The sequence below is a fragment of the Rhinolophus hipposideros genome, assembly GCF_964194185.1.
Source record: "Rhinolophus hipposideros genome assembly, chromosome: 23".
NCBI lineage: Eukaryota > Metazoa > Chordata > Mammalia > Chiroptera > Rhinolophidae > Rhinolophus > Rhinolophus hipposideros.
Genome location: NC_138069.1, coordinates 42,746,558 through 42,770,398, shown reverse-complemented (window position 1 = coordinate 42,770,398; position 23,841 = coordinate 42,746,558). Strand labels below are relative to the sequence as shown.

Genomic DNA, 23,841 nt, shown 5'->3' with positions numbered 1-23,841 from the left:
GGTAGACTGGCTCTTTAAACATTGCCACGCCACTGAATTTAAAAAGTGGGCATGGATGGACCAAGCAGCCTGACATCGTGAAAGGCTGCAGTGCCTCTCGTGTTAAATCACTTGGCATGATCTGAGTGCCTTTCTGAAACCATTAACAGTGCGCTGAATGTGGATGTTTATGTGCGGTGTTTTTCACAAAGAGCCTTTCCTAAGCAGCTGCTACAGGTACACGGTGTCGCTCGTCTCTGTGGGGGCAGCCTGCTTTCAAATTTGGGTTCTTGTTTTGAACTAAGTCATGCAGTTAGCAGCTGGTTGGTAATATGTCAATTCAGGTTTCTGGAAGGCGTGCTGGATAAATAAGGCCTAGATTTTGTAGGTACAAGTCTCCTGGTGGTAGATGCCCTTGGGTTCACATACACACGTGATATGTGACGCTACCTGCAGCTAGCCTGCGCTGAGTTCGCGCGTTGCGGCCGTCGGCCAGCAGCACAGGGCAGATCTCGGCTCATAAGCCCAGAACCAATTGTGAAGCCAGCCCGTTCAACTGTGCTCATCGTGCCATCACGCCGAGCGCCTGGGCGTGCTTATGGGTGGCATGGCTGCTAGCTTGTCATGCACCATTTGCTCCAGATCTTCTCAGTCTTTAAACTCGCTGCACAAATGGTGTTCGTGGTGTCAGTTTCGCAACGAGCGCTCTCTGTGGGGCAGAGAGTCCCACGCAGTGTGACAGCCGTGATCACAGCAGACAGCAAGTGGCTCTGTCTGTCTGGAACCTCTGTTGGAGATGACATCATAGGTATTTGTCTGGGGCTATTTCTGTCTCTTCTGTTCACATGCGCAGTAAAAAGAAAACTGATGTCAGTGCTAGTGTCCTGATGAAAGCATAAGAAATACGATTTGAGCACATGAACCATGGAGTGATCCTGAGAGACGAGTGACGGAAGTTACCGTTCCTTGGATGGACGGGAACATTCCAGACTGACTCCTGGCTTTCTGCCTCATTGCTTCCCCGTGCCTCACACCCTGCTCTCCTCCTGTTGCAGGTGCACTTTTCGGTTCCCCAGCACCGCTATCAAGATCCAGTTCACGTCGCTGTACCACCAAGAAGAGGCCCCGGCATCGCCCCTCCGGCCGCTCTACCCACAGATCTCCCCGCTGAGGATCCACATTCCGGAGCCCGACCTCCGGGGCTTGGTCAGCCCTGTCCCTTCCCCCACCGGCACCATCAGGTATGCCGCTCTGGCCCCGCCCACCAGGAGCGCTTGCCACAGCCCTGTTCTCTAGCAGTGTGTCCCACAGAGGAAAATGGCACAGATGTTCTGCGTCGTGTACAGTAGTACGATGTTTCTGGAAAATTGCATGTGAATGGAAATTTTGAAACTGTTTTGAGAGCGTCAAGGGACCTGACTCCTTAAATGAGTCTCTGGAGACTTCTCCTGTAAAGGGAAGAATCCTCCCCTAATTCATCACTTTGCCAGTTTGAAATTTTGTATACGAGAGCCTTTTAAAGCAAGCACAGGTATGTGGTTGTTTTTTTTTAAGACATCGAAAATATTTTAAAGTAGTATTTTTGTATACCAGGATTTGGTGAACTTTGTCTTTCTAAACTTTGTGGAAATTCTTTGCGAAGTTTTAAAAATTAATCTAGATTTTGAAGAAAGGGAAATCCCCAAACTTTCTCATCCTTGGCATGTTACAGACATGGGGGAAGGTTGCAGGGGGAAACCTGTAACCAGAGGTCCGTGTGAAGGGTGACACGTTGAGCTGTCAGCTCTCAGTGGCACAGGTATTTCTTGTGACAGCCATTGTCCTTCTATCTCCTTCCCATTTTGTCATAAAGCATAGTGAAAAGACCTGTTCGAGGGTCAAGATTTAATACTTTTTCAAAACAGTTTACTGCTTCACTAAGGCCGTTTCAGAATGAAGCTGGCTGTCTCCCTTTCCTGTGCGTGTGTAACCTCCAGGGGCCGTGACCGTGAGTGCGTTCGGTGCTGGAGCTCCGGTTGCTGCCGCAGCCCCAGCAGCTGTTCCCACCGGGTTGTGCGTCGTCGTGCCCACGTCAGCCCGGTGGAGAAAGCAAACCGGGTCTCACTATGACTGTGAAAATGGCTTTGATCTCACACACCCCCTGAAAGGGTCTCAGGGGTTCTTGGGCACTTCTGTGAACCCCACTCAGAAAACTCACTGCTCTAACAGCTGGAGTTTTGCTGCCCCTCCCTGTCACCAGGCACAAGCCCTCGTCTTGCTCCGGCCCACCCTCCGCCCACCCTCGGTGGCCCATGTCTCTCCCTTAGAGGTTCCTCTGTGGAGTCAGGTGCTGGTTACTTCCTGTGTAATAACTGGGGTGTCGCCTTGCCCTTTGTTTCCTCCCGGACATGCTGGTTACACATGGGAATTGTTTGCATTGAGTTGCTTGGAGTCGGCTTCTCCAGAGCCAGTGATGGCTGCGTCTTTGTCCTGCAGAGTGGGGACATGACAGCAGTCACAGTGGCATGGCCTAGGACTTCAGTCGGGGCCTGAGTGCTGGTTCTGGGAAAGCTTCCCCGTGGGGGCAGGTCCCTGTAGCCTCACTGGGCCTTGTTTTCTCATCTGTAAAGCTCGCGCTGTTTCTCTGTGGCCAACACTCGTCACTGCATCTCCGTTGTCTGTGACGATGACGATGAGTCCTAAGTGCTGAAAACCTCGTGTGTAGTTGGCCCTGTGCTAGCACAGTGCACACATGACTTGACTCGGTCTCTACAGCTTTACGAGATGGACCCTTTTCTTAAGCTCATTTCAGATTTCTAGCAATAGCCGTTCTAAATCCCAAAAGTTAGCATGTGATCTCATTGGTTTTTCAGACCCCTAACTGGAATTTCATGTAAAGTATGAGAACTCTATTTGAATTCACGATTAAGTCGTGCTATGAAAATGCTCTTACATTTACTTATATGTGTATAACTTATACATAGGGAAAAAAATATGTATGCACTAAAAGGATGTAGCCACTTTGGAAAGTCGTCTGGCAGTTCCTCCAAAGATTAAACAGAGGGTTAGCACGGGAGCCGGCAGCTCACTGGGTCCTGAGGTCCATGCGAAACACGTACACGGGTTCATGGCAACGTACGCTATTCATGATGGCCACAAGTGGAAACAACTCAGATGTCTGTCAGCTCGTGTGGGCTCTTACAATGGAATCCTGCTTGGCCATAAAAAGGCATAAAGTACTGATACCTGCTTCAATATGGATGGTCCTTGACCACACATTGTAGGATTTCCTCCATATGAAATGTGCAGAACAGGCAAGTCTGTAGAGAAAGAAAGTGGGTGAGTGGCTGCTGGGGCTAGGGTGAGTAAAGGGCACGACTGCTGACTGTTAGCAGGTTTCTCTGGGGTGCTGACACTGTTCTGGAATTAGACACCTGGTGATGGTTCCACAACTCTGTGAATACACTAAAAACCACTGAGTTGTGCATTCGAAATGGGTGCATGGTATACCACACGAATTCTATCTCAGTGAAGCTGATAAAAACACATACTGACACTTTATCCAGTAGCACGTTAAAGCTGCTGCAGGAACATTCGACAGTGTCTCCCGCACTGCTAGGAGCCGAGGGCTTGTAAGAAACGTGCACTGTGTTCTGTCGGGTGGGCAGTGAAGGGCCTTCTTTCCACATCCAGTGGAAAGCACTAGATTATTATTTTTTTATTTTTTACAAATTCTTTTTTTTTAAAGATTTTTATTGGGGAAAGGGAGCAGGACTTTATTGGGGAACAGTGTGTACTTCCAGGCCTTTTTTCCAAGTCAAGTTGTTGTCCTTTCAGTCTCAGTTGTGGAGGGCGCAGCTCAGCTCCAGGTCCAGCCGCAGTTGCTAGTTGCAGGGGGCACAGCCCACCATCCCTTGCGGGAGTCGAACTGGCATCCTTGTGGTTGAGAGGACGCGCTCCAACCAACTGAGCCCTCTGGGAGCTCAGTGGCAGCTCAAGGTGCCCTGTTCAATCTTAGTTGCAGGGGGTGGAGCCCACCATCCCTTGCGGGATTCGAGGAATTGAACTGGCAACCTTGTGGTTGAAAGCCCACTGGCCCATGTGGGAATTGAACTGGCAGCCTTTGAAGTTAGGAACACGGAGCTCCAACTGCCTGAGCCACCGGGCCGGCCCCAGCACTGGATTATTAATAATCAGTTTGTAACCCAGCCAAGTAGACACTTTTGAAGGGGAAAAATGTTTGGGTTTGTACCTGGAGGGCTTCATAATATAAATATATTTATTTCCCAGTCATATTCCAAATCAAAATAGTAACCAGCTGGTTGACATATTGAAGCAAAGTTCTGGGTATTCAAGTTGCTTCTGTGTTAGAAGGGAGGTCGCGGTTCTCAAAGAAGTTAAGGAGATATTTTTATGAAGCAGAATTAAGCAGGTGTTGCTGGAGCTGTTGCTCTGAAAGTCAGGCAGTGGTGTGACTGCTGAGGCAGCCGCTCAGCCTCGTTTATATTTAACTTGCTCTTGGGGCTGGAGTCGGTCAGGTGGGGGTGGCTCTGTCCCCTCTCTGTCCTTTTATTTGAGGGCTGTCCAGAAGGGACAGCTTTTTGCTTTAATTTGGTGAAATATTTGCGGAGAAAGTAATAACTTTGGGACAGGCTTTCTCACTTTTTGGCCTTTAATTGGCACCAAAAGGGTTTCTGTTTACATTCGTTTATCTTAGTACTGTGGAATGCAACTGAGTGTTTTAGACACCATTGAGGTTTTGTATGCCAAGATCCTTGTTGTTGTAGGGGAGGAGCCCGACTATTTACAAACAGCCCTGGCCCGCCCTTCCTCTCCTCCCTGGGACCCTCTCCAAGAGACCGAGGCAGGCTGCACCCCTCTTGGGTGGTGTGGGAGTGGAACGAGCGAGCGGAGTGGCTTCCCTAGGAAGCTGGCCCTGGGGGAGGGCCCTGGCACCCTGGCAGCCGGGCCCCTTTCTAAGAATGCAGGCTGAGCCCTGGGCGCCCTCCCTCCTTCCGTTTTCCTAATTTGGTGTGACTGCGCCCGGCTGGCCCCATTGGCCAGCTCGGTCCCTGCAGTTCCAAGACCTTGGTTGGATTGGTTTTCTCCCTGGAACCGGGTTTCTCCTGCACCTTGCCCTGAGCCCCTGCCCTCTGCAAGATTTTGGGAGTGGCCGTACCTGTAGGAACCTTCTCCCCAATAAACAGCCCCTGCCCTGCCCTCCTGACCCAGCTGCCTGTTTTGCCTTTTTTGCTTCCCCTGCGTTACTAGGGTGTGTGCTTACCAGGATGTGTGCATGTGTATGTGTGTGTGTTTGGGGTTTTTTTTTCCTTTTTTTTCCATCCTGAAGTACTCCACCCAGAAAATGAATGAACACTCTTTGAAATAAATTTTGCTATCTTAAGCAGTGTTTTGTTGACTTTTTGTTTGTTTTGTTTTGCAAAGAAGTGGTGTTTTTAGGAAAGAAGAAATTGGTTAATCATTTTCCGGGTATTGCAAAAACAGTCTAAAAAGTGCTGCTTTGAGTTAGAATTTTAAGAAAACTGCCAAAATTAAACCAGAAAAAGACACAGCACAAAATAACTAAATTTTATTCTTAAGAGCAAGATTTTAGAAGCTATTTCTTTAGGAAGGCTTTTCTTGATTTCCTAATACAAAGGTCAAAAACGAAAGTAATTTGTTTACTGAAATTTGGCAGAGGTTAGCAGAACATGATATAAAAAAAGCAACTGACTTCAAAATCTAAACCACTCTTAATCATGACCCTCAAGCAGTGTTCTACTTTATTGCTAGATAAAATTCAGCCCCAGCTGTTTGTTTGGTTCTGCGATGTTAGATAGGTTATCGAATTTACATTAGAAGTGCTTTTGTTTTTCTGACAAACTCTGGATCTTTCCTTAAGAGTGATTTATCCTGCTTATGGTGTCTAGCTGTAGCCTTTCCTGGCGTTCTCAGCCTGATCTCCAGAGGGGTGTGGTTCTCTGGGGCTTTAAACTACACACAGCAGGGCTCCTTGCTGGCTGTTCCAGGAGACTTACCATGTGTGGGTCGCCTAGAGGGCCATTTTCCTTTTCCGCAGCCCCTTGCCTCACCCACACCCACCTGGTCCCTTTCCTATTCTGAAAACCTTGGAGGAATAAAATTGGTTCATTCACATAGGAAGGTGGAACGTCTGTGTATGGTCCCTTCTGCTCAAATCCCTACCAGGATGTTTTTTGGCTCTAAACTGATGAAAGTTGAATGAAGCTTGTACCTAAGTTCCTGTCCCTGTTGGAGAGCTGCTGGGAGTGGTGTTTCCTGGTTCTCGGGTGTCTCTCAGGGGGCCCTTTGAAAGATCACGGTTAATATTTTCTTAGGTGTGCCTGCAGGGCAACACCTGGCTCGTGTGGGTACATGGTGGCCATGGAGCCCTGCCCAGATTCCACCCTCTGGGATTTGGGAAGCAGGAAGAACCTGGAGTGCAGGAGCTGAGGAGAACACGAGCCGCCCCCCCCCCCCCTTCCCCGTCTGCACAAGGCTGGGCCGCTCCGCAGAGTGAGCGTGAGCTTGGTTGTGTCTGGGCTGAAGGTAGATGGGCTGCTTGCTGATTGGTTTTCACTGGGGCAAAACACATGTCAGAAACTAGTCAGTCTTTTAAAATAGCTTCCCAGGCTTTCACAGCATTGAATTTACCTGCAGGGAACACAAACATTCTTTAAGACAAGAAACTGGCCTCTGAATGTTCTTTCCTTATTTTTTTTCAGATCACAGTAATACTACATATGCATTATACAGAATTCAAACATTTCAGAACATGCACCGTTCCCACAGTGACATTCCCAGAGATAAGCCCATGGGGTGTATTTCCTCTCAACACCCTGCAGAGCTTACCCACAGGTGTCGTTACCTGTTATCCACCCGCAAAAGACCTGAGGTGCTCACGTGGTCCTGCAGCCTGACAGTTCCCTCCTTTCGCACTGTGTCTTGGCACCTTTCCGCGTCACTGCGTCTCAGTGGCTGCAGAATGGCCTGTCTCACGGCTGTGCCGTAATGTGGTTCCTACTGAGGGACATGCGGCCGCTCCCAGGTCCTCCTGTCACAGTGCTGTGATCACCTGCTCACAGGTCAGTGGCACGTCAGTTGTCTGAAATTGCCTTTCAGAAACGTCCAAATGTTTTCTACCAAGGCTATTGAATGCTCAGACTTTGTTATGTCGTTAAAAATACACTCTTTACATCAGGCCACAAGAATTTCAGAACAGTAATAAAAATGAAAACCGTTACTGCAGTACATGCCAGGCCTGTCCTGAGACTGGAAACACAACACATCCTTTAAGCTCTGCAGTAACCCTGCGAGGTGTAGGCATTGCCGTCCCCACTTTACAGATCAGGAAACTGAGGCGCCCAGAGAATAAGACTGCCAGCAGACTGTGCAGAATGGTGGAGTGCTGTTTAGGTGGTGCCCGCAGGGATCCTGGCAGTACTGATTTCATTCGTGTTTTGTAAAAGCTTATTTTTATCAAAGTAATACGTGCACATGGTGTAAAAATTTAGATGGCCCTGAGAGTAGAATAGCCGCAGTGCCCTGGCCACGTCCCTGTCAGGCACGGCCCTCCCAAGACAATCCCTCCGTCTCGATTTCTTACTCAACTCTCAGTTTCTCCGGTTTGGACATGTTGTCGATTGACTTCCATTGTGGAAGTTAAGGATTTAACCTTTCCTCCCCACCCCATCCTCCCAATAAGATTCCATCAGAGCTGTTGCTTTAATTCAAGCTGCATTTTCCTCTGCATAGCTGTCTAGTGTAGCAAGAACTGTTGGTCTAGTTACTGTTGCATTTCCTCAGTTAACGTTTAGTAGTTACAGCCTTTTCCCTTCTGGTGCTTTCTCTCACTGGTCCTCCCCAGGAGTTGTGTGGTGCCCTTTCTGAGCTTGCTTGGATCTCCATGTACCCGGGACCGGCGCCCATCCCACCCTCAGCCCAGTGTCAGTGTCCGTGGCTCACACCTCCACTGAAAGACCTTCCTCTGGAACGCAGTCCGACCCCCACCCCCCACCAACCCAGGTCGGGGCTCCTCTGACGCTGACGTGATCTTCCCGTCAGCCTGGGAATTCCCTCTTCCCTGACTCTCTTTCCCTTTCCCCATCTGCTGCTTCATTTTCGTGGAGAGACATCCTCTAGTCACTTCCTGGAAGAGGGGACAGGAGAGGTAAATCAAAAACAAAAAGTCTCCCATGCCCGAAAATTGCTGTTCTCCATTTACACTGGATGGTTCCACTGTGCCTAGAATTCTAGATTGGAAACATCTTTCCCTCAGAATCCCCCTGCAGAGGTTAAGGATACTGTGTATCCAGCGTCAGCACAGTCCTGGCCTGTATGGCAGTAAGTGTCCGCTGTTATGACAGTTCTTAGTAGCTTCGAGTGTTGCTGTTAATGCCCTTCTGACTCTCAGTCCTTTCAGGCCCCGTGTCCCCTGGACAGCCCGCTGCTCGCGAGGGCTTATTTCCATCCGCTGGGCTGGGTGTGTAGTGGGGCCTTTTGACGTGAAGACTCATTTCCTACAACTCTAGGAAATGTTCTCACTACTTCTGTCATTTTTACCCCTGCATGTCCTTGTTCTTTTGTCCCCTTTTCTCTCCTGTTCTCTCTTTCACCCGCTTTTCAGGGCAATTTCCTCGAGTCTCTCCTTCCACCCTTCATTAAACTTTTATTTATTTGTCCTCTTTTTAAAAAAGCTGAAGAGCATGTATTTCCTGGTTCTCTGAATGTGCTTCTAGCAGTGTCCTCACCGTCTCCTGCACCCAGTCTTCCTCCTCCTCTGGGGTGTTAACCCTGTTTTCTTCTGCTTTGCCATCTCCGTCTTCGCCCTGGCCCGTCCTGTCTCCTGTCTCCCCTTCTCTGTGTTTTCTTGGGCTCTGTGTCCTGTCTGGTAGCCCGGCCCCTCAAACAGCAGGTGTCCCTCGGCCAGCTGTTACTACGTAGGATGAGCAACTGTACACCTCCAGGAAGCTGGAAAAAGTTAGGGGGTGAACCTGTAAGTTTACTTAATTGGTGTTTTGAATAAGAAATCCTATGTACTTTAATTGAAGCATCTGTTTTCTAGAATTAAAAAATTCCTAATTTTCAAAAATCTTCAAAGGCATTAATGAAAAGCAGAATTACCACTTACCGCTGTATTCATTAAAAGTGTGACCTTCCACCTGAGACGTCTCTATCAGCTCAATCAATGGCTGTCCTATCAAGGAGCTAATTATATTTTTAAACTGAAAATTAACAACCTAAAATCTCAGTACCCTTCAAAACAACCCAACAAGCTGCAGTGCTAGAAAGCTGCTTGGAGGGTCTCTGAAATGTTGACGTGGGCCTGGGCTCGGGGAGGCTGAGTGGCCCCTCCTATGGGTCCTGCCAGGACGACTTTGGGGGCCAGCGATGGGAGTCGTGCGGCACAGAGGCCCCGCCCCCGCCCCGCCTCCCAGGCTCTGATGTTTAGGGTGTGGTTCAGCATGCAGACTTGCCCTTGGCCTGTTCCTGTAGCACCTCCCTCCCCAGGCCGCGGGCCCCTCCCTCCCGATGTGCCGGGCGGAGCAGACCTGGGCGCGTCTGACAGTCTTCAGCCTGGACTTTTCTCTCTGGCGACACTGCGCCCACGGCCGGGCGGCACCACGTTCCCACAAGAGTTTCAGAACTGTGAGGTTGTCATGCGGGGCGGTCTGCGGGGTCTCAGCTCCCCCTACCCACATAAGAACGCAGGACATGGTGAGACCAAAAGGGAACACCCACGGAGCCATAGATGGGGGAGTCACACCACTATAGTCTCGCTGGCGACTGGGTTGGAGGCACAGGAACCAGGAGCCACACAATCCGCCACCCACCGTCCACTTCTCTGCCAACCCACCTCACTCGCTAGCTGCAATCTGCCGTGCTAACTGCAATCCAATCTTGCCAGCTCAGCCACCATCTTCTTGCTAGCCCCCGTTTCTGCTAGCGTAGCCACGGCAGTCATATTAGTGGCCAATGGCTCACTGGTTACAGCTGACGGCCAACTAGTCACAGCTGATGGCCATGCAATCACAGTTGATGGCCATTTACTACCTGAGCCAGCACCTTTCCACGTGCGGCCGAGAGCCTGGAAACTGCACTCCTGGCTCTGTCCCCACAGAGGTCCGTATCCCAGGAGCCTGGCCTGGGAGGGCCTGCCACCTGCACAGATTTCCTGCAGCTCCCGGGTGCTTTCCAGCTCCAGCTCCCAGTTCCAGGCAGAGCCAGCAATCAGGTACGTGGGTCCATGTCATGGGCCTGTTGAGAATCGGGGTACCACAGAGAAAGGTCATTGCTGGCTCCAGGGGTGGATGTCTGTTGGCTGGCCCAGCAGTGGCTTTGGGCCTTTTGTCAGATTTGTTTTTCTCAGTTTGAATTCTTATCACCAAAGTAAGACCTGGAAACCCTTTCTCCTGTCATGCTGTCCATTTTTTTCCAATATTGTAAACAAAGGATGTAAACATTGCCGGGTTTGTCTCAGACGGTCACAGAAGTCACATGTTAGACCTGGGTTGTCACGGGGCCAGTGTAGGTTTGTCCTGGCGAGACAGTGGCCCAAGTCCAGAGCAGCTGCTGGCAGGACAGGCCAACTTCGAGGAGTCACCACTCTACCTGAAATGGAAATTCAGTTCGGAATTGTTTTCCACCAAAGGGGACTCGGTGACTGACAATCTGAAGTGCATGTTCAGCTCCATGTCCACCTTTAATCTGAAGTTGGGAGACAGGCGCGCTGTCAGGTGACATCTGGCGGTGCTTCGCCATATCCCGAATTCAGACTTCCCACACACCTGGGCTATTGGGGGACCCCCTTGAAGTGAGCGGTTCTTTGCTTAAGCCTTGCCTCCCAGGGGGGCCCAGCATGTATCTCTCTCCCATCCCTTCAAGAGATACACGTGTGTGTTCGTACTTTAAGATGATTGTTTTCAGGTTTTGCTAATTGACATGGAGCTTTTCAGTGAAGTAGGGTCAAGCTCTCATGTTGGACACTGACTGTCTTGGTCAGTGTTCCCAAAGCCCAGTGCCCCCATCCTTTGGCCCATCTCCCCTGAGGCTGGCTCTGAACTGAGCTTCTTATAGTCCTGCATCACTCCCTTACATGGCACTTCGCCTGCTCCTTCCCCTCAGGAGCTGTGATGTCAGGGCGCCTGGGTACCAGGCGCAGCCCTCAGCTGAGGCCAGCCTGTGGGGACAGCTGAATGGGGTTCATTGAGAAGCTAGCTGCTCTGAGGCCGGAAAGGCCATGTGTGCAAACGCACGTTCCCCTGGCTCGGCCTGCTGGGCGGGCTCTGGGGATCGGGCAGGAACTGCTCAGCTGTCCCTGTTTACAAAAGCTTCGCCAGAGACGGTTTGTCAGCACAAGCCGCCCAGCAGTCCAGCGTGGGGCAGAGGCTGGCCTGTTCCTATGTGTGACAGCTTTGACTGCCTGTCACTCCATTTGAAGTCGTTCTGTGGGGAAGGACAGCCATCGCTCTGGGTTTTGCCTTCTGAAGGTTAGATGTAACTTCTCTGTGATTCTTTACAAAATAGTATCTGGAACACGCAGCTTGGCCCACATGCCTAAGCCCAGGAGTCACTGTGTCCCCTCCACTGGTAAGGGAGCCCTGTGCATCTCACGCAGGGTCACAGTTGCCTGCCACCAGGTTGGACACGAGTCTGTCTCCAGGAGAGTGGTATGTTTCTGACAGTTCTCCGCCCCGTGGCCTAGAGTAAGGCCTCGTGTTTGGGAGCAGGGGAGCAGTCTGCAGTGCCTGGCAGAAGGCGGCCCAGAGAATCTTCAGGAAAGCCCCCCCCCCCCCCGTCAGGCTGCGTGGCCACCAAGCGCTTGGTTCCCGAGTGGACACTTTTGAAAGCCTGGTTTGGAGTGTATGATATCACTAGTACGATTATTTCTTTCCCCTCCTGCCTAACTTTATAAGCTTGGGTTTTGTGTGTGTGGTTCAGAATTAAATTCAGAAAAGGCTGCCTTTATGCTTGCTTCCTGCCTCTAAAAAGTCCATTCACTGTTGTTGGGTAAAGTTTCTGTCCTCACAGCACATGCCTGTCTCTGCCATATTTGGGGACTCCGGTGGAGAAGAGACCAAGAATCCCCAAATAAGGGTCCTTACAATTGTATTTGGATTACATGGCAGATTCATTTCTAGGCGGGGATCCTGACCGTAGTTGAATTTATCACTCATATCAGTCGCCAAGCAGTTCTCAGTCACAGCGTTTTATTCTTTCGTTCACCCTTCCTCCCTCAGTAGCAATTTCTTGAGCTCTCCCACCTGCCGTGTGCCAGACAGCGCCCCGCCTGAGAGAGGCACATATGTAAACCAGGGTCACCTTCTTGGACCCGTGAGAGGAGGAAGGTTCCGGGCGTCCCGGAAAGGGGGCAGGGGTAACGTTTGAGCGGCAGCTGTGGGGGTTTGGGAGGTATCTTGTTTAGACATGTAGGGGGGCAGACACGGAGGACACACAAGCTCATGGGGCGTGACCAGATGACTCTGGGTGGGGCACTGGCCTTGGGGGCATTTGTGCAGGCAGGGCTTCCTGGCCCCACGATTGATAAGTGGGAGGAGGGGGACCTGTGGTTCCATGGAGGGAGGTGACTGTGGGACTCTGGCCAGCTCCCAGCAGGGGCACTTTTTACCTGGGTTTGTTACCCACTTTTAGTGAGTTCATTGGTTTTCTCTGAATATTTTGTAATAGAATTTTCAGAATCAATATTTTGGTGTGGTTTGATAAGCGATATCCACCGTGTTACTAAGAAGAAACAGACCTAAGCCTGTGGCTGGGGAGCGAAGCCCCAGCGGGCCAGCTGGCTGGCAGGGGTGCGAGGACTGGGCTCCTGACGGGCATGGCCTCGGAGGGGGAGCCCACGTCTGGTTGCCCTTTCCACCTACGTTGTCACTGCATCCTGGGAGGGAGTCCTGCGGCCCCGAGGGTCCAGGAGGGCGGGGGAGGCTGTCATCCAGCAGGTACACATCCCAGGCCCCTCCGCTGGTCAGCGGTCCCTGCCCCTTGCTCACAGCGCCATCGTGTGGGCCGTCCTGCTGTCATGCCCCTGCCTGCCGGGCCCGCAGCGCCCTCTGCCAGCAGTCCTGACCGTGGACACTGTAATGTGACTGGTTGCACTTGGCTGTCCTTTATCAAGTGGTGGTGCAGTGTCATGGTAACATAGTGTCGTGAATTTCTGTCCCCTCGCCCCCAGTCATCCAGGGAGGTGCCGAAATCCTGTTTCCTACATGAAGTCCTCAGGATCGTGAACTTAGGACATGTCCTTTCTCTCCACAGTGTTCCCAACTCCTGCCCGGCCAGTCCCCGCGGAGCTGGGTCCTCCGGCTACCGCTTTGTCCAGAATGTGACCTCGGACCTGCAGCTGGCGGCAGAGTTTGCTGCGAAGGCCGCCTCGGAGCAGCAGGCTGACACGTCCGGAGGGGACAGCCCCAAGGTCTCAGCGGGCAGGGCGCAGTGGGCCGCCCGGGGACAGGGCGCAGGGCGGGGGCTCCAGTGACGCGGTGGGGGCCGCTGCCCTTCTCAGCCCACGGCGTGTGCTTCGCTCATGTGCTGGCACCAGGACCACACTCCCTCCTGCTGCTCCCATTGTTGACGGAACAGTGTCAGACTGGTTTTCTCGGAACAGTCTGAGAAAAACTACAGGCGTTTTTTGCCTTACAACATTACATGTTAGTTCATTCCCATCTGATAACTTTTAACATCAATTTGTAGAGGAGGTGAGAAATTCCAGGATAAGTGATGAGGAAAACCTAATTTTTCCTTTCCTGAGGCGGGAAAGGCTCTTCCTAGCTTGAAGCAAGCACGTGGGTGGAGCAGGCTCAGGGTCTGCGGGTGGTCCCAGGAGACACGCTGTTGACCTCCTGTCCCTTCCGGCAGCTCCTCTCCACTCCGAGGTTACAGGAGTGTTGGTTGGACTTGGGAACGCTCCTCGGGCTCACCCCGTGCTGTCTCTTTCCCTCAGGATGAGTCGAAGCCGCCGTACTCCTATGCCCAGCTCATCGTGCAAGCCATCTCCTCAGCGCAGGACAGGCAGCTGACGCTAAGTGGTATCTACGCCCACATCACCAAGCATTACCCGTACTACCGCACGGCCGACAAGGGCTGGCAGGTGAGGCCTGAGCTGGCTTTCTCAGAACCAGAACTCTTCCAGAGAAGCAGGAGGGGACAGGGATGCCATCCTTTTGGGACCCGCAGTGTATCGACAAGACTCACACCCCAGTGAGTCCAGAACAGGCTTCCCTCCCTCTGATGTCCAGACACGTGAAGATCGGTGCCTCTGCCGTTACATTTGTATGCTGTATGCGTTACCATCCTGTGCTAACTGGGAACGAGACCGTGCACATACTTACAGCCAGCCACGTGTATAAATTGTGTGTTTTTCTTTGTGTGGGACCATAAGAGCTTTGTCTGCACTGGGCATGACCACCATGCCACACTTCTGTATATTTCTCGATAGTTGTCTTTCCCGTTTGCTAGTGGATTCAGTACGAGTGTTGACCCCGGCTTACCTTTCTGTCTTGTCTTTTCTATAAAGCACGGTCATGACACTGTGCTGAATTTTCATGGGAAAAACTACCTGTGCCTTTCTTTGCACGTTTCATGCCTTCCCTATGAAACAGCTCCCTGGCCAGCCCGCAGGGAGCCCTCGCCGGCAGGGACCCCAGGCTGCTGTCACCTGTGGTCTCGCGTCTGTCCTGTTCTGAGGTGGGCAGGTTGGGGTTCGTGTTCTGATTTCCTGCTGATGGGTGATTGTCTCTGCTTGCCTGCAGAATTCTATCCGGCACAACCTCTCCTTGAACCGCTACTTCATTAAAGTCCCTCGTTCCCAGGAGGAACCTGGGAAGGGGTCTTTTTGGCGAATAGACCCTGCCTCGGAAGCCAAGCTCGTGGAACAGGCCTTCCGGAAACGGAGGCAAAGGGGCGTCTCCTGCTTCCGCACCCCCTTTGGGCCTCTGTCGTCCAGGTGAGCCTCTGCTCTGCTGTGCCGGGAGCCCAGCCTCCCCAGGTGTCCACGTTCACACTGGTATTTGGGGCACTTGAAAACCATCACGTGTTCTTTTTCTGAGTGAATATCTCGGGCCAGTGAAACCTGTTGTAAAGTCACTGAACTGCTCACTGCATATCTAATGTGTCAGTTCTTAGAAGCTGAGCTGTGCACAGCGGTGGGAATGGCGTCTGAAAATGGGGGGGGGGCTGCAGTGGTGCTCGGGTTTTCTGTTGGAGGGAAACGGTGAACCACCACCCTCTTCACTGATGGACAGAGTGCTGCGTCCTGAGGACAGACGGAAGCGGAGCTCAGGCAGACTGTCAGCAGGAAAGCAGATGTCAGATTGGGGCCCCTGTCTCCCTCGGCCTGTCCCCAGGCACAGGCGTGTCCTGCTGCACCTGTGCGTGTCCAGCACGGTCCAGAGGGGCACAGGCTGGTGTAGACAGGCCCATGATCTTGTGGTGATCACCAGTCCAGGAAAAGCGTGGGCAAAGAGATGGAGAGAGGCTCTCAGAAATTCTCACATGGAACGAAATATTACCATCTGATGCTTTCCATGTCAAGATTGTATTTCAAACATGAGTATATGGAAAACTGCTTCAATATTCAGAAATTAACTTCTGGTACAATTCTGTCATCATTTTCACTTGTCTTGTCAAAGTAGAAATTGGAACAAAGGTGAGTTGGTCATATAGGTAAGGGACTCAAAAAACTATTTTAATAACATTTGGGATGTTTCAGCTGAGCTCAGATTTTCCAAAGCACCACATTGCTTAACTAGCTAGGAACGTGGAGAGTTTTACCTGTTAGTTTCCTGGGGCTGCCACAACAAAGTACCATAAATCTGGCAGCTTAAATAGCAGAAATTTAATCTTTCCCAGGCCTGGAGGCTGAAGTGTGAGGTCAGGTATGGGCAGGGCTGGTGCCCTCTGAGGCTGGGAGGGGGACCTGCTCCGGGCCTGCCCCAGCTCCTGGGGGGTTGCTGGCCATCTGTGGTGGTCTGTGGCTGAGGGCGTATCACCCTGACCTCTGCCTTCATCTTCACATCGTGTTCCCCTTTGGATGGGGACTCCGGTCACTGGATTAGGGCCCACCCTCCGGACCTTAGCTAACCTGATCACCTCTGTGAGGACCCTCTGTAAAAACCCTGTCTCCAGGAAGGCCCCCTTCCGAGGCACTAGAGGTTAGGACCCCCACATATCTTTTGGGGGACAGTTCAGCCCATAGCAGTGCTGGCAGTTTTTCCCTTGTAGATCAGCCCGTGACCAGCTAGGGGAACCCTTCCTGGGGCTGCTCAGGAACCCCTGTGTAAGGGGCATCTATACAGGTGGACCCGTCATTGAGGTCACACTGCACGCTGGGGACCCCCGAGCTCATGCAGGACTTGCACAGGGAATCAAGGAGGGGGACCCTTGGTGCAGGAGGGTGGGGCAGGCGAAGCTTTGGTGGGGGCTGTGGCCTAGACGTGTGTTGACGGCAGAGGGCTGGCAGGAAACGGGGTTAGCGTGGTGGAGGAAAGGCCCATCAGACGGACCTGACAGGAGTTTGTAACAATGAGTGCCAGCACAGACTCGAGGGTGGGAGTGACCCGGTCACTCAGCCTGAGCGTGGGAATCCTCAGACAAGGACTCCACTCCTGGGTGGAGCACAGAGCAGCGAGCTGAGGGCGGTGGGAAGGGCAACAGGCCGGACTGGAGGAGAGAGAGGGAGCTGGGTCTCTGCCTGTGGAGACCGTGGAGACGCAGTAGCCCCTTGTCGTCGGGGAGACGGGTGTGTATAGCGTGGGTCATAGATGCAAAATGAAAGCCGTTCCCCTGAGCACGTCCAGGGAGCCCCAACTTCCTTCCTCTGTGGGTTTGTGTTGCTCCCATGTGTGTTCGGGGGCACAAGGGGCCCATGTGCCCTTGTGTTACTCGTGCTTATCTGACAGTTCCCTGAGCAGAAAGGCCCAATGCTGCACAGCTTGTCCTGGGCAAGCGCCAGCTGGTGGGAGCTGGGCGAGGACGAGCAGTGCCAGGGCGGCAGGCTTCCACCGGGAGGTCCTCCTGGGACAGCGCGCTTTGTTCTGTCCATTGTAGACGTGTCCTGCTGGAGAATTTGTGCCTGTCTCACAAAGCTGATATAACAGAAGAGAGAGCCATGGTCCCAGGAGACCAGCTCGTCCCTTCTGGATTAGGCTTTTGCTGGAGCTGGAAACAGTGTAGTCCCCTCCATGTGCTGGGCTTTTGGTGCCGGGCTGCTGTCACGACTGTCAGGTGGCAGGTTGTCACTGCAGGAGTGTTAGTGTTGGAAATGCCTGTGAGGACTGAGAAGCTGGGCCCGGGCAGACGTGGGTGGGGGTGTGCCTGTCTCATGCTTTGCTGAGGCACCTGTCCTGTCTCATCGTGTTTGCTTGCTTACCACCGCGGTCCCCTCTCCCCTGTTTCTAGGAGTGCTCCAGCTTCACCCACTCACCCGGGGCTCATGTCCCCTCGTTCCAGCGGCCTGCAGACTCCAGAGTGCCTGTCTCGGGAGGGCTCCCCCATTCCACACGACCCTGACTTTGGTTCAAAGTTAGCCTCTGTTCCCGAGTACCGGTATTCCCAAAGTGCACCTGGTAAGAGCACGTTTGTCCTTTGTCTGCTGTGGCAGAACCAGAACCGGGCCCCGGTGGGGAGCGCCCGGCGTGCCTACTGACCTCGTGTCTCCTGTCTGTGCAGGCTCTCCTGTTAGTGCCCAGCCGGTGATCATGGCCGTGCCTTCCCGACCTCCTAGTTCAGTGGCCAAGCCCGTGGCCTACATGCCAGCATCCATAGTGACGGCACAGCAGCCCTCTGGCCACGCAATCCACGTCGTACAGCAGGCGCCCCCTGTCACCATGCTCAGGGTGGTCACCTCCTCCGCCAGCTCTGCCAACGGGTACATCCTCGCCAGCCAGGCCTCCGCAGGGGGCGCCCATGAGGCGGCGGGCACAGCGGTGTTGGACCTGGGCAGTGAGGCAAGAGGTAACGTAGCCATGGTCACTTGCTGAGTGTCCAGCAGGTGGAGCCGGCAGCCCGGGCCTTGGGGCCTGGGCCCCGGTGTCGGGGGCACAGAGCCAGTGGCTCTCAGGCTGCGTCTCCTCCCCCCGCCATGTGATTTTCGGGGAGTATGTCCTTCTAAATCAACGCCAGTCGTTCTCCAGAATGTATTCATCCTCGTGTGACACTGCCTTGGCGTGCACGGAGCCCCCGACAGCACACTGGGGCCGCCCGAAACTGGAACCCGGAGGACAAGTGCCCTCAAGCCCCCAGGCAGGACCCCTTGGAAGTCACTTAAAGTAAAAAGTAGTGACAGCGTTCTGGGATAGAAACCTGGATCCGGGGAACTGAACGGATGGGGCAAATAGTGAGGATGCAGCCGGGACCTGGAAAGGCCCTCGCAGGTGTCGCTGGGGGCGAGGCAGAGTCCCCCGACCTCACACAGGAGACTCAGCGGCTCTGCTCCCAGAGCTGTCACGTGACAGACGCACCTGATAAAGAATGCTGAGTTACGGCTCCGCACGCAGGTCACTTCATTTCCAGGAATCCATTTTCCTTCTTAGATTACGTTTGGGTTGGTTCAAGTTCAAGGCATTTACATTTTTTTCTAAAACCCTATTGTTTTTCTTTTGTTTCAAATCTTATCTCATCAGTAGGATTTTTCTCTTGAGAACCACTTTTTTCCTCAGTGTCAGTGCCTCCAAACCACAACGCACTTTCCCCAGTCGCAGCTGTCCTGCTGCGGCGTACCTGAAAACGAATGGCCACGTGGGTGCTCACGTACTTTCTTCCCGCAGGCTTGGAAGAGAAGCCCACCATTGCATTCGCCACCATCCCCGCCACCAGCCGGGTCATCCAGACGGTGGCCAGCCAAATGGCCCCAGGGGTCCCCGGACACACGGTCACCATCCTGCAGCCAGCCACCCCAGTGACCATTGGGCAGCACCACCTTCCTGTCCGGGCCGTCACTCAGAATGGAAAGCACGCTGTTCCCACCAATAGCTTAGCCAGCAGTGCTTACGGTGAGTCAGCCCTGCCGACCTCTGAGCCCCTGTCTTAAGTTCATGGTTTAGTCTATAGTCAGCGCAGCCAGAGAACGTTTCTCTGGTTAGGCCAGTCGGCCAGGCGGTGCAGGCAGGGTTTTGAGCGTCTGTTATGCTCAGGCACTGTGATAACACTAAGGAATGGAGTCCCCACGTCACAGAGCTCACACACTGCTGGGCGAGACAGAGGTCTAGGCGGGACGTCAGGCAGACAGGCCTGGGGTGGTTTCAATTTTCAGCCGGATGGTTCAGGCCACGTGGCATTTGTTATTAGAGGTGAGGGCAGGAGGCTTCGGGGTATTTAGAAGGTTCTACACGGAGCAGTAAGAGCGAGAGGAGGACGCTGGAAGGGACCAGGCCCCTTGGGTGGAGGAGGACAGAGTCAGAGAGGGAATGGCTCACGGGAGTCCAGCCCTGGAGAGAAAGCTGGCTGAGATAGGGGCTGGCGGGGACTGGCACCGCACGGCTGCTGGTGGCCTTTGTCAGAGGTACCAAGGGTGTGGGGCTCTGGTTCCTGTGTGATTTCCTTAGCCCTCGCAGAGCGACTTTGTCCTGCTGGTCCTGATGAGTTTCCCAATGTCAATCTCTCTTCCCCCACGCCCAGCCCTCACGAGCCCCCTGCAGCTCCTCGCCGCCCAGGCTAGCTCGTCCACTCCAGTGGTGGTCACCCGGCTGTGCGAGGTGGGGCCCGAGGAGCCAGCAGCAGCCACCAGCACTGCCACCCCAGCCACCGCTGCCCCTGCTGCCACCTCTGCCTCTTCCACTGGGGAGCCCGAGGTCAAAAGGTCCCGGTTGGAGGAGCCCAGTGGGACTATCACCACGCAGGCCGGGGTGATCACAGCGGCCGGCCCACAGGGGCCTGGAACCGGGGAGTGAAGTCGCCCGCGTGGAGGTGGAGTGGAACGCACGCCGAAGGGAACTCGGAGCCGGCATCGCTGCCACTCGGGCCGTGATGACAAAGCTTCACACTGAGCGAAGCGCGGTGCCAAACAGACAGGGCAGCTGCCTGCACCTGGACACGCTCATCCTGCTTGTCGTTTACCTCCTGCCCCTGCTATAGTTAAGACAGATACACATGAACAGGCTCACACAGCTGACTGTAAGATTCCGAGAATTGTTTGTTTTTATTTCCTTCTTCCCTTGCACCATCTTTTCTCCCCAGGCCTTTTGTCAAGGGCATGGGGGAGAAGGTTGTGGCCCAGTGTCTCAAGGACTGGATCCCAGGCAGACCTGGCCATGAGCAAAACCCAGGCTCCCAGAGCAGCCTTCACCCCCGGGAGGACTGGACAGAAACGCAGCCTAGGACACAGGCCTTCCGAGGGACAGGATGAGGACGAGATGCATTCCTGTTTGTCGTCCATTGGGAATAGTCAAGAGAAAGGCAAGAACTGCCACATTGTGGACTGTGCTATGATGTTTTCTCCCTACAGTGGTGACACAGAAAGTACAAGAGTGGCATTAATCGGGGAGGGGAGGGGTCCAGTTTGGCTTTGGATCCCAAATAGTTCCTGTTTTGTTGAAACGTGGAATTCTGGCTTAATCATAAATCTGAGACAGACACAAGAGGATCATGTTTGTGAGGTTTCATCTGTAGATTGTGTCACAACTGCAGCCCCCTGGAAAAGTAAACCTGCCACCACATCTCTACCCTCAGGAGAGGCCGTCGGCTTCCTGGATTGGTATTGGAGGCATAATGCTGTGTGGGTGACAGGTCAGAGCCAGTGGACTGCAGCGTCCTGCCCATGATGCTGGCTGCACCTGCCTTGCGGGGCCTGGAAAAAATCGGGGCAGCTGGGGCTCCAGGTGGAAGGAGGTCACCACCTGGACAGATGGACGTTCACAGACATGTTGCTCCAAAAACAAATGGCGAGCCCTGTTTCTCTGTGGTTCTGATGCCCCGACACCCAACGGCACATGCAGCACTGAGTATCACCCCTCATGCTTCTTCACCGAGTTCTCTCTCCACCCCAAGGCTTAGCTGCTCTTCTAAATCGGAACCGTCTCTTCTGCCCACACCTGTAGGAGCTCTGGGTTCACTCAGCCGCTGGGCCCAGCTCTTGCTGACTCGGTTAGTCTTGTGTGTGACACGGTGAGTGCCGAGGGCGGTACGCTCCGGCAGGTGGCACTGGCTCCCCTGAGAGGGACCCCTGTGCTTGCAGTCGCCCTGTACCAGCTTGGAGCTGTCACTGGAGCAGGAAGTGAGCCTGAGCTGCCTGCCCTATCCCAGCCCAGTGTGGGGTCAGACTGTAGTCCTTCAGCTTCTCTTAGAGAACAGTCTCAGGAAACGGTAAGCGCGTCCCTGTGCAAAGTGACTTTTAAAGTCCTCTAGACACCCGGTGTTCTTCTGGTGGTGGACAGCTGGAAACAACCAACTGCATGGAGCTGCACAGTCCCTGCCAAAACGGTTTTTCCCCACACACAGCCTATCCTCAGCATTAGTCCTTCAGAAGCAAAGCGGCCTGCTCTTCCCTGAGCCCTGATGGCAGTGCCACCAAGAGACCACAGCTTCTGTGGTCAGCGAGAGCAAGAGCAGCCATCTTCCAGGCCTGGGACCTGGCTGGACAGGAGCTGGCTCAGAAAGAAGGGGAAACGTGGGGTTTGATTCTGAGGCATCGCAGGCAAGGTTGGCTTACGTGCCGAGCTGAGCTGCTTGGAGGGCAGCGTGGAAGTGACCAGCTCCATCTCACTGCTACCCCTGTCCCCACACGCAGCCACCCTCATCAGCCACTGGGGACAAGTGCAGAGCGTCCTCCGGCCCCTCTCCTCCTGCCTGGACTGGGGAAGTATCTGTTCTATGTTCTTTAAGCCCCAAACCGGTTATTTTTATGGCACTAAACGTTCAATGGGAAATAAGCTCTTTGTGAAGTCCGCATCTCTTGCCTTCGGTGAGATTTCACAGGAAGGGGTGGGATGAAAACAGCAGGTGTGCCATCCTCAGATGCAGTCGCCGTCAATGATGGGAAATCACGCTCCATTCCACATTGACATTGTCTGTTATTTTATGTGAACTTGGACTTTACAAAGTGTCTGGTGTGTGCATGGGTGGGAGTGAATGAGCGAGCTGGGCTGAGGCAGGTTTCACGTCTCCTAACCCCAGGCCTCACCGTCGAGGGTCTGTAACGAGGGGCTTTTGAGGTCACGTGTTGCTTCTTTCCCTTCTGTCTTTGTCGTGTGGTGTGCTCCAGAGGAGAAATAGCCTTTGCTCGTGGACCAGCATGACCGCACAGGCTGCCCCTTGGGCAAGCGGCATTGTCTGCACAGACAGGACAGTCGGCCACAGGATGCTGTCAGGTTTTACCCAGTCTGATCACGCCTGCTCAGCTCCTTCTCCTGACTTTTGAGGTGTTTCGGTTTTCTGTCCAATTTCAGAGATGATCCCACTACATGGGCAGAGGTTCAAGGAGAAGGGAGTGGAGAGAAGTAGGTGAATGGAATAGGGAGCGGGAGGGGACAGAATGTTAATCAGTGACATTCTGCCACCTAGAGAGCTTGTGCCTTTTTAGCTCCTGCTGGAGCTGAGAGGAAGGGACCCTGTGGGGTCAGCTGAGACTCCAGGCAGGGCCGGGAGCAGAGGGCGGGGCCTTGAGGGACTGCACTGGGCTCACAAACAGTTCTGGATGGGCTTTTGGTTGCCGGCCGGGCAGCATGCCGGCCCCATGCCAGCACTTGGCCTAGGCCTGGTAGCCAGAGGCTGAGGATGGCCAGCCTCCCCACGAGGTGCACATTGCAGCCGGAAAGGTCACCCTCAGAGCTGACCAAGCAATGGTATTCCCCAAACTCTCCATGGAAGCAGGAGTGCCAGGCCAGAAGTGGCTGGTGAACGGTGGTCCTCAGTCTGGCAGCTGGAGACCTGCCACAAGCCTGAATTGTAGAGGGTGGGCCAACCCAAGCAAGGTTGGGGAAAGCGAAAATAAGTCAATTCTGGCATGATCCTGGTGTCACTGCAGCCTCAGGGGCCCGAGAACCTTTTTTTTTGTCCCCTGGGATCTTGAGTCCACCTAAAGAGGTGAACCAGGCCGAAGGGGCACTGGCTTTGGGCAGGGCCCATGCGCCCTGCTATTACCGCTCCCTCCATCTGTGCCCTGCCTAACCCGTCCTCACACTTACCAGCACCCAGTGCAGAAACCACACTATCTGCATGGGAAGGAAGTCACAAAAATAACTATTTTTTAGTAGTTGAGCATTTTCCACCAAGACAGTTTAGTATAACGTTGGAAATGAGAAGCGTTGTGCCGAGAGCTCACCCCTCCTAGGACTGCCAATATCACGCATGCAGGGGGCACAGCTCCTGCCACTGCCACGGGCTCTGCAGCTCCCTCCACACCAAAGCTCTCCCAGCTAACGGCTGGTAGTTGGTAGTGTTTGGCCTCAGTTAAAGGCAGACAGTCTGTAGCACAGCTCCGCTGAGACTCAGACCACCCCATTTCCCCTTCTGGCGGCCCGCTCGGGCACCCATGGTCCTGCCTGCGGATTCCCTCCCGGAGTCTGGCTTATTCGTGTTTGGGATTTGCTGTTTATTTGTGTTTTCTTTTTCCTCTGTGTAAGAACCAAGCCAAATGAAAAAGGTGAGAACAGATTTCTGAGTCGCTAAAATGAGGCTTCAGGATTCTCAGCTGGGAAGAAATGGGTTTGCTGGAGCTTTCCCGTGGCCAGAGGGTAGAGGCCTCCCTGCCCACAAACCACCTGTGTATCGGCCACTCGGCTCCTGGTCCCTTTTCTCTACCTCCCTGGTCCTGGAGAAAGATTGGTTTGAGATCACAGGTATCGTTCAGCTGATGCTCTTATTTCCTATAAAAAAAAAAGGTCTGCGCAGGGCCTGTTGTGAGATCTGCGTGGACAG

The 23,841-nt window shown here is 53.4% G+C and overlaps 1 protein-coding gene across 1 annotated transcript in view; it reads left to right on the top strand.

Moving 5' to 3' along the window:
* The window catches only part of FOXK1 (forkhead box K1), a 58,382-nt gene extending 36,534 nt beyond the window's left edge, over positions 1-21,848 (top strand). The window contains exons 2-9 of the mRNA XM_081035706.1: positions 1,035-1,220; positions 13,249-13,405; positions 13,934-14,080; positions 14,742-14,935; positions 17,389-17,555; positions 17,659-17,943; positions 18,756-18,980; positions 19,606-21,848. Of these exons, the coding sequence (XP_080891832.1) occupies positions 1,035-1,220; positions 13,249-13,405; positions 13,934-14,080; positions 14,742-14,935; positions 17,389-17,555; positions 17,659-17,943; positions 18,756-18,980; positions 19,606-19,877 (1,633 nt within the window). The 3' untranslated portion in view covers positions 19,878-21,848. The remainder of the gene's footprint in view (positions 1-1,034; positions 1,221-13,248; positions 13,406-13,933; positions 14,081-14,741; positions 14,936-17,388; positions 17,556-17,658; positions 17,944-18,755; positions 18,981-19,605) is intronic.
* The last annotated feature ends 1,993 nt before the right edge of the window (positions 21,849-23,841 follow it).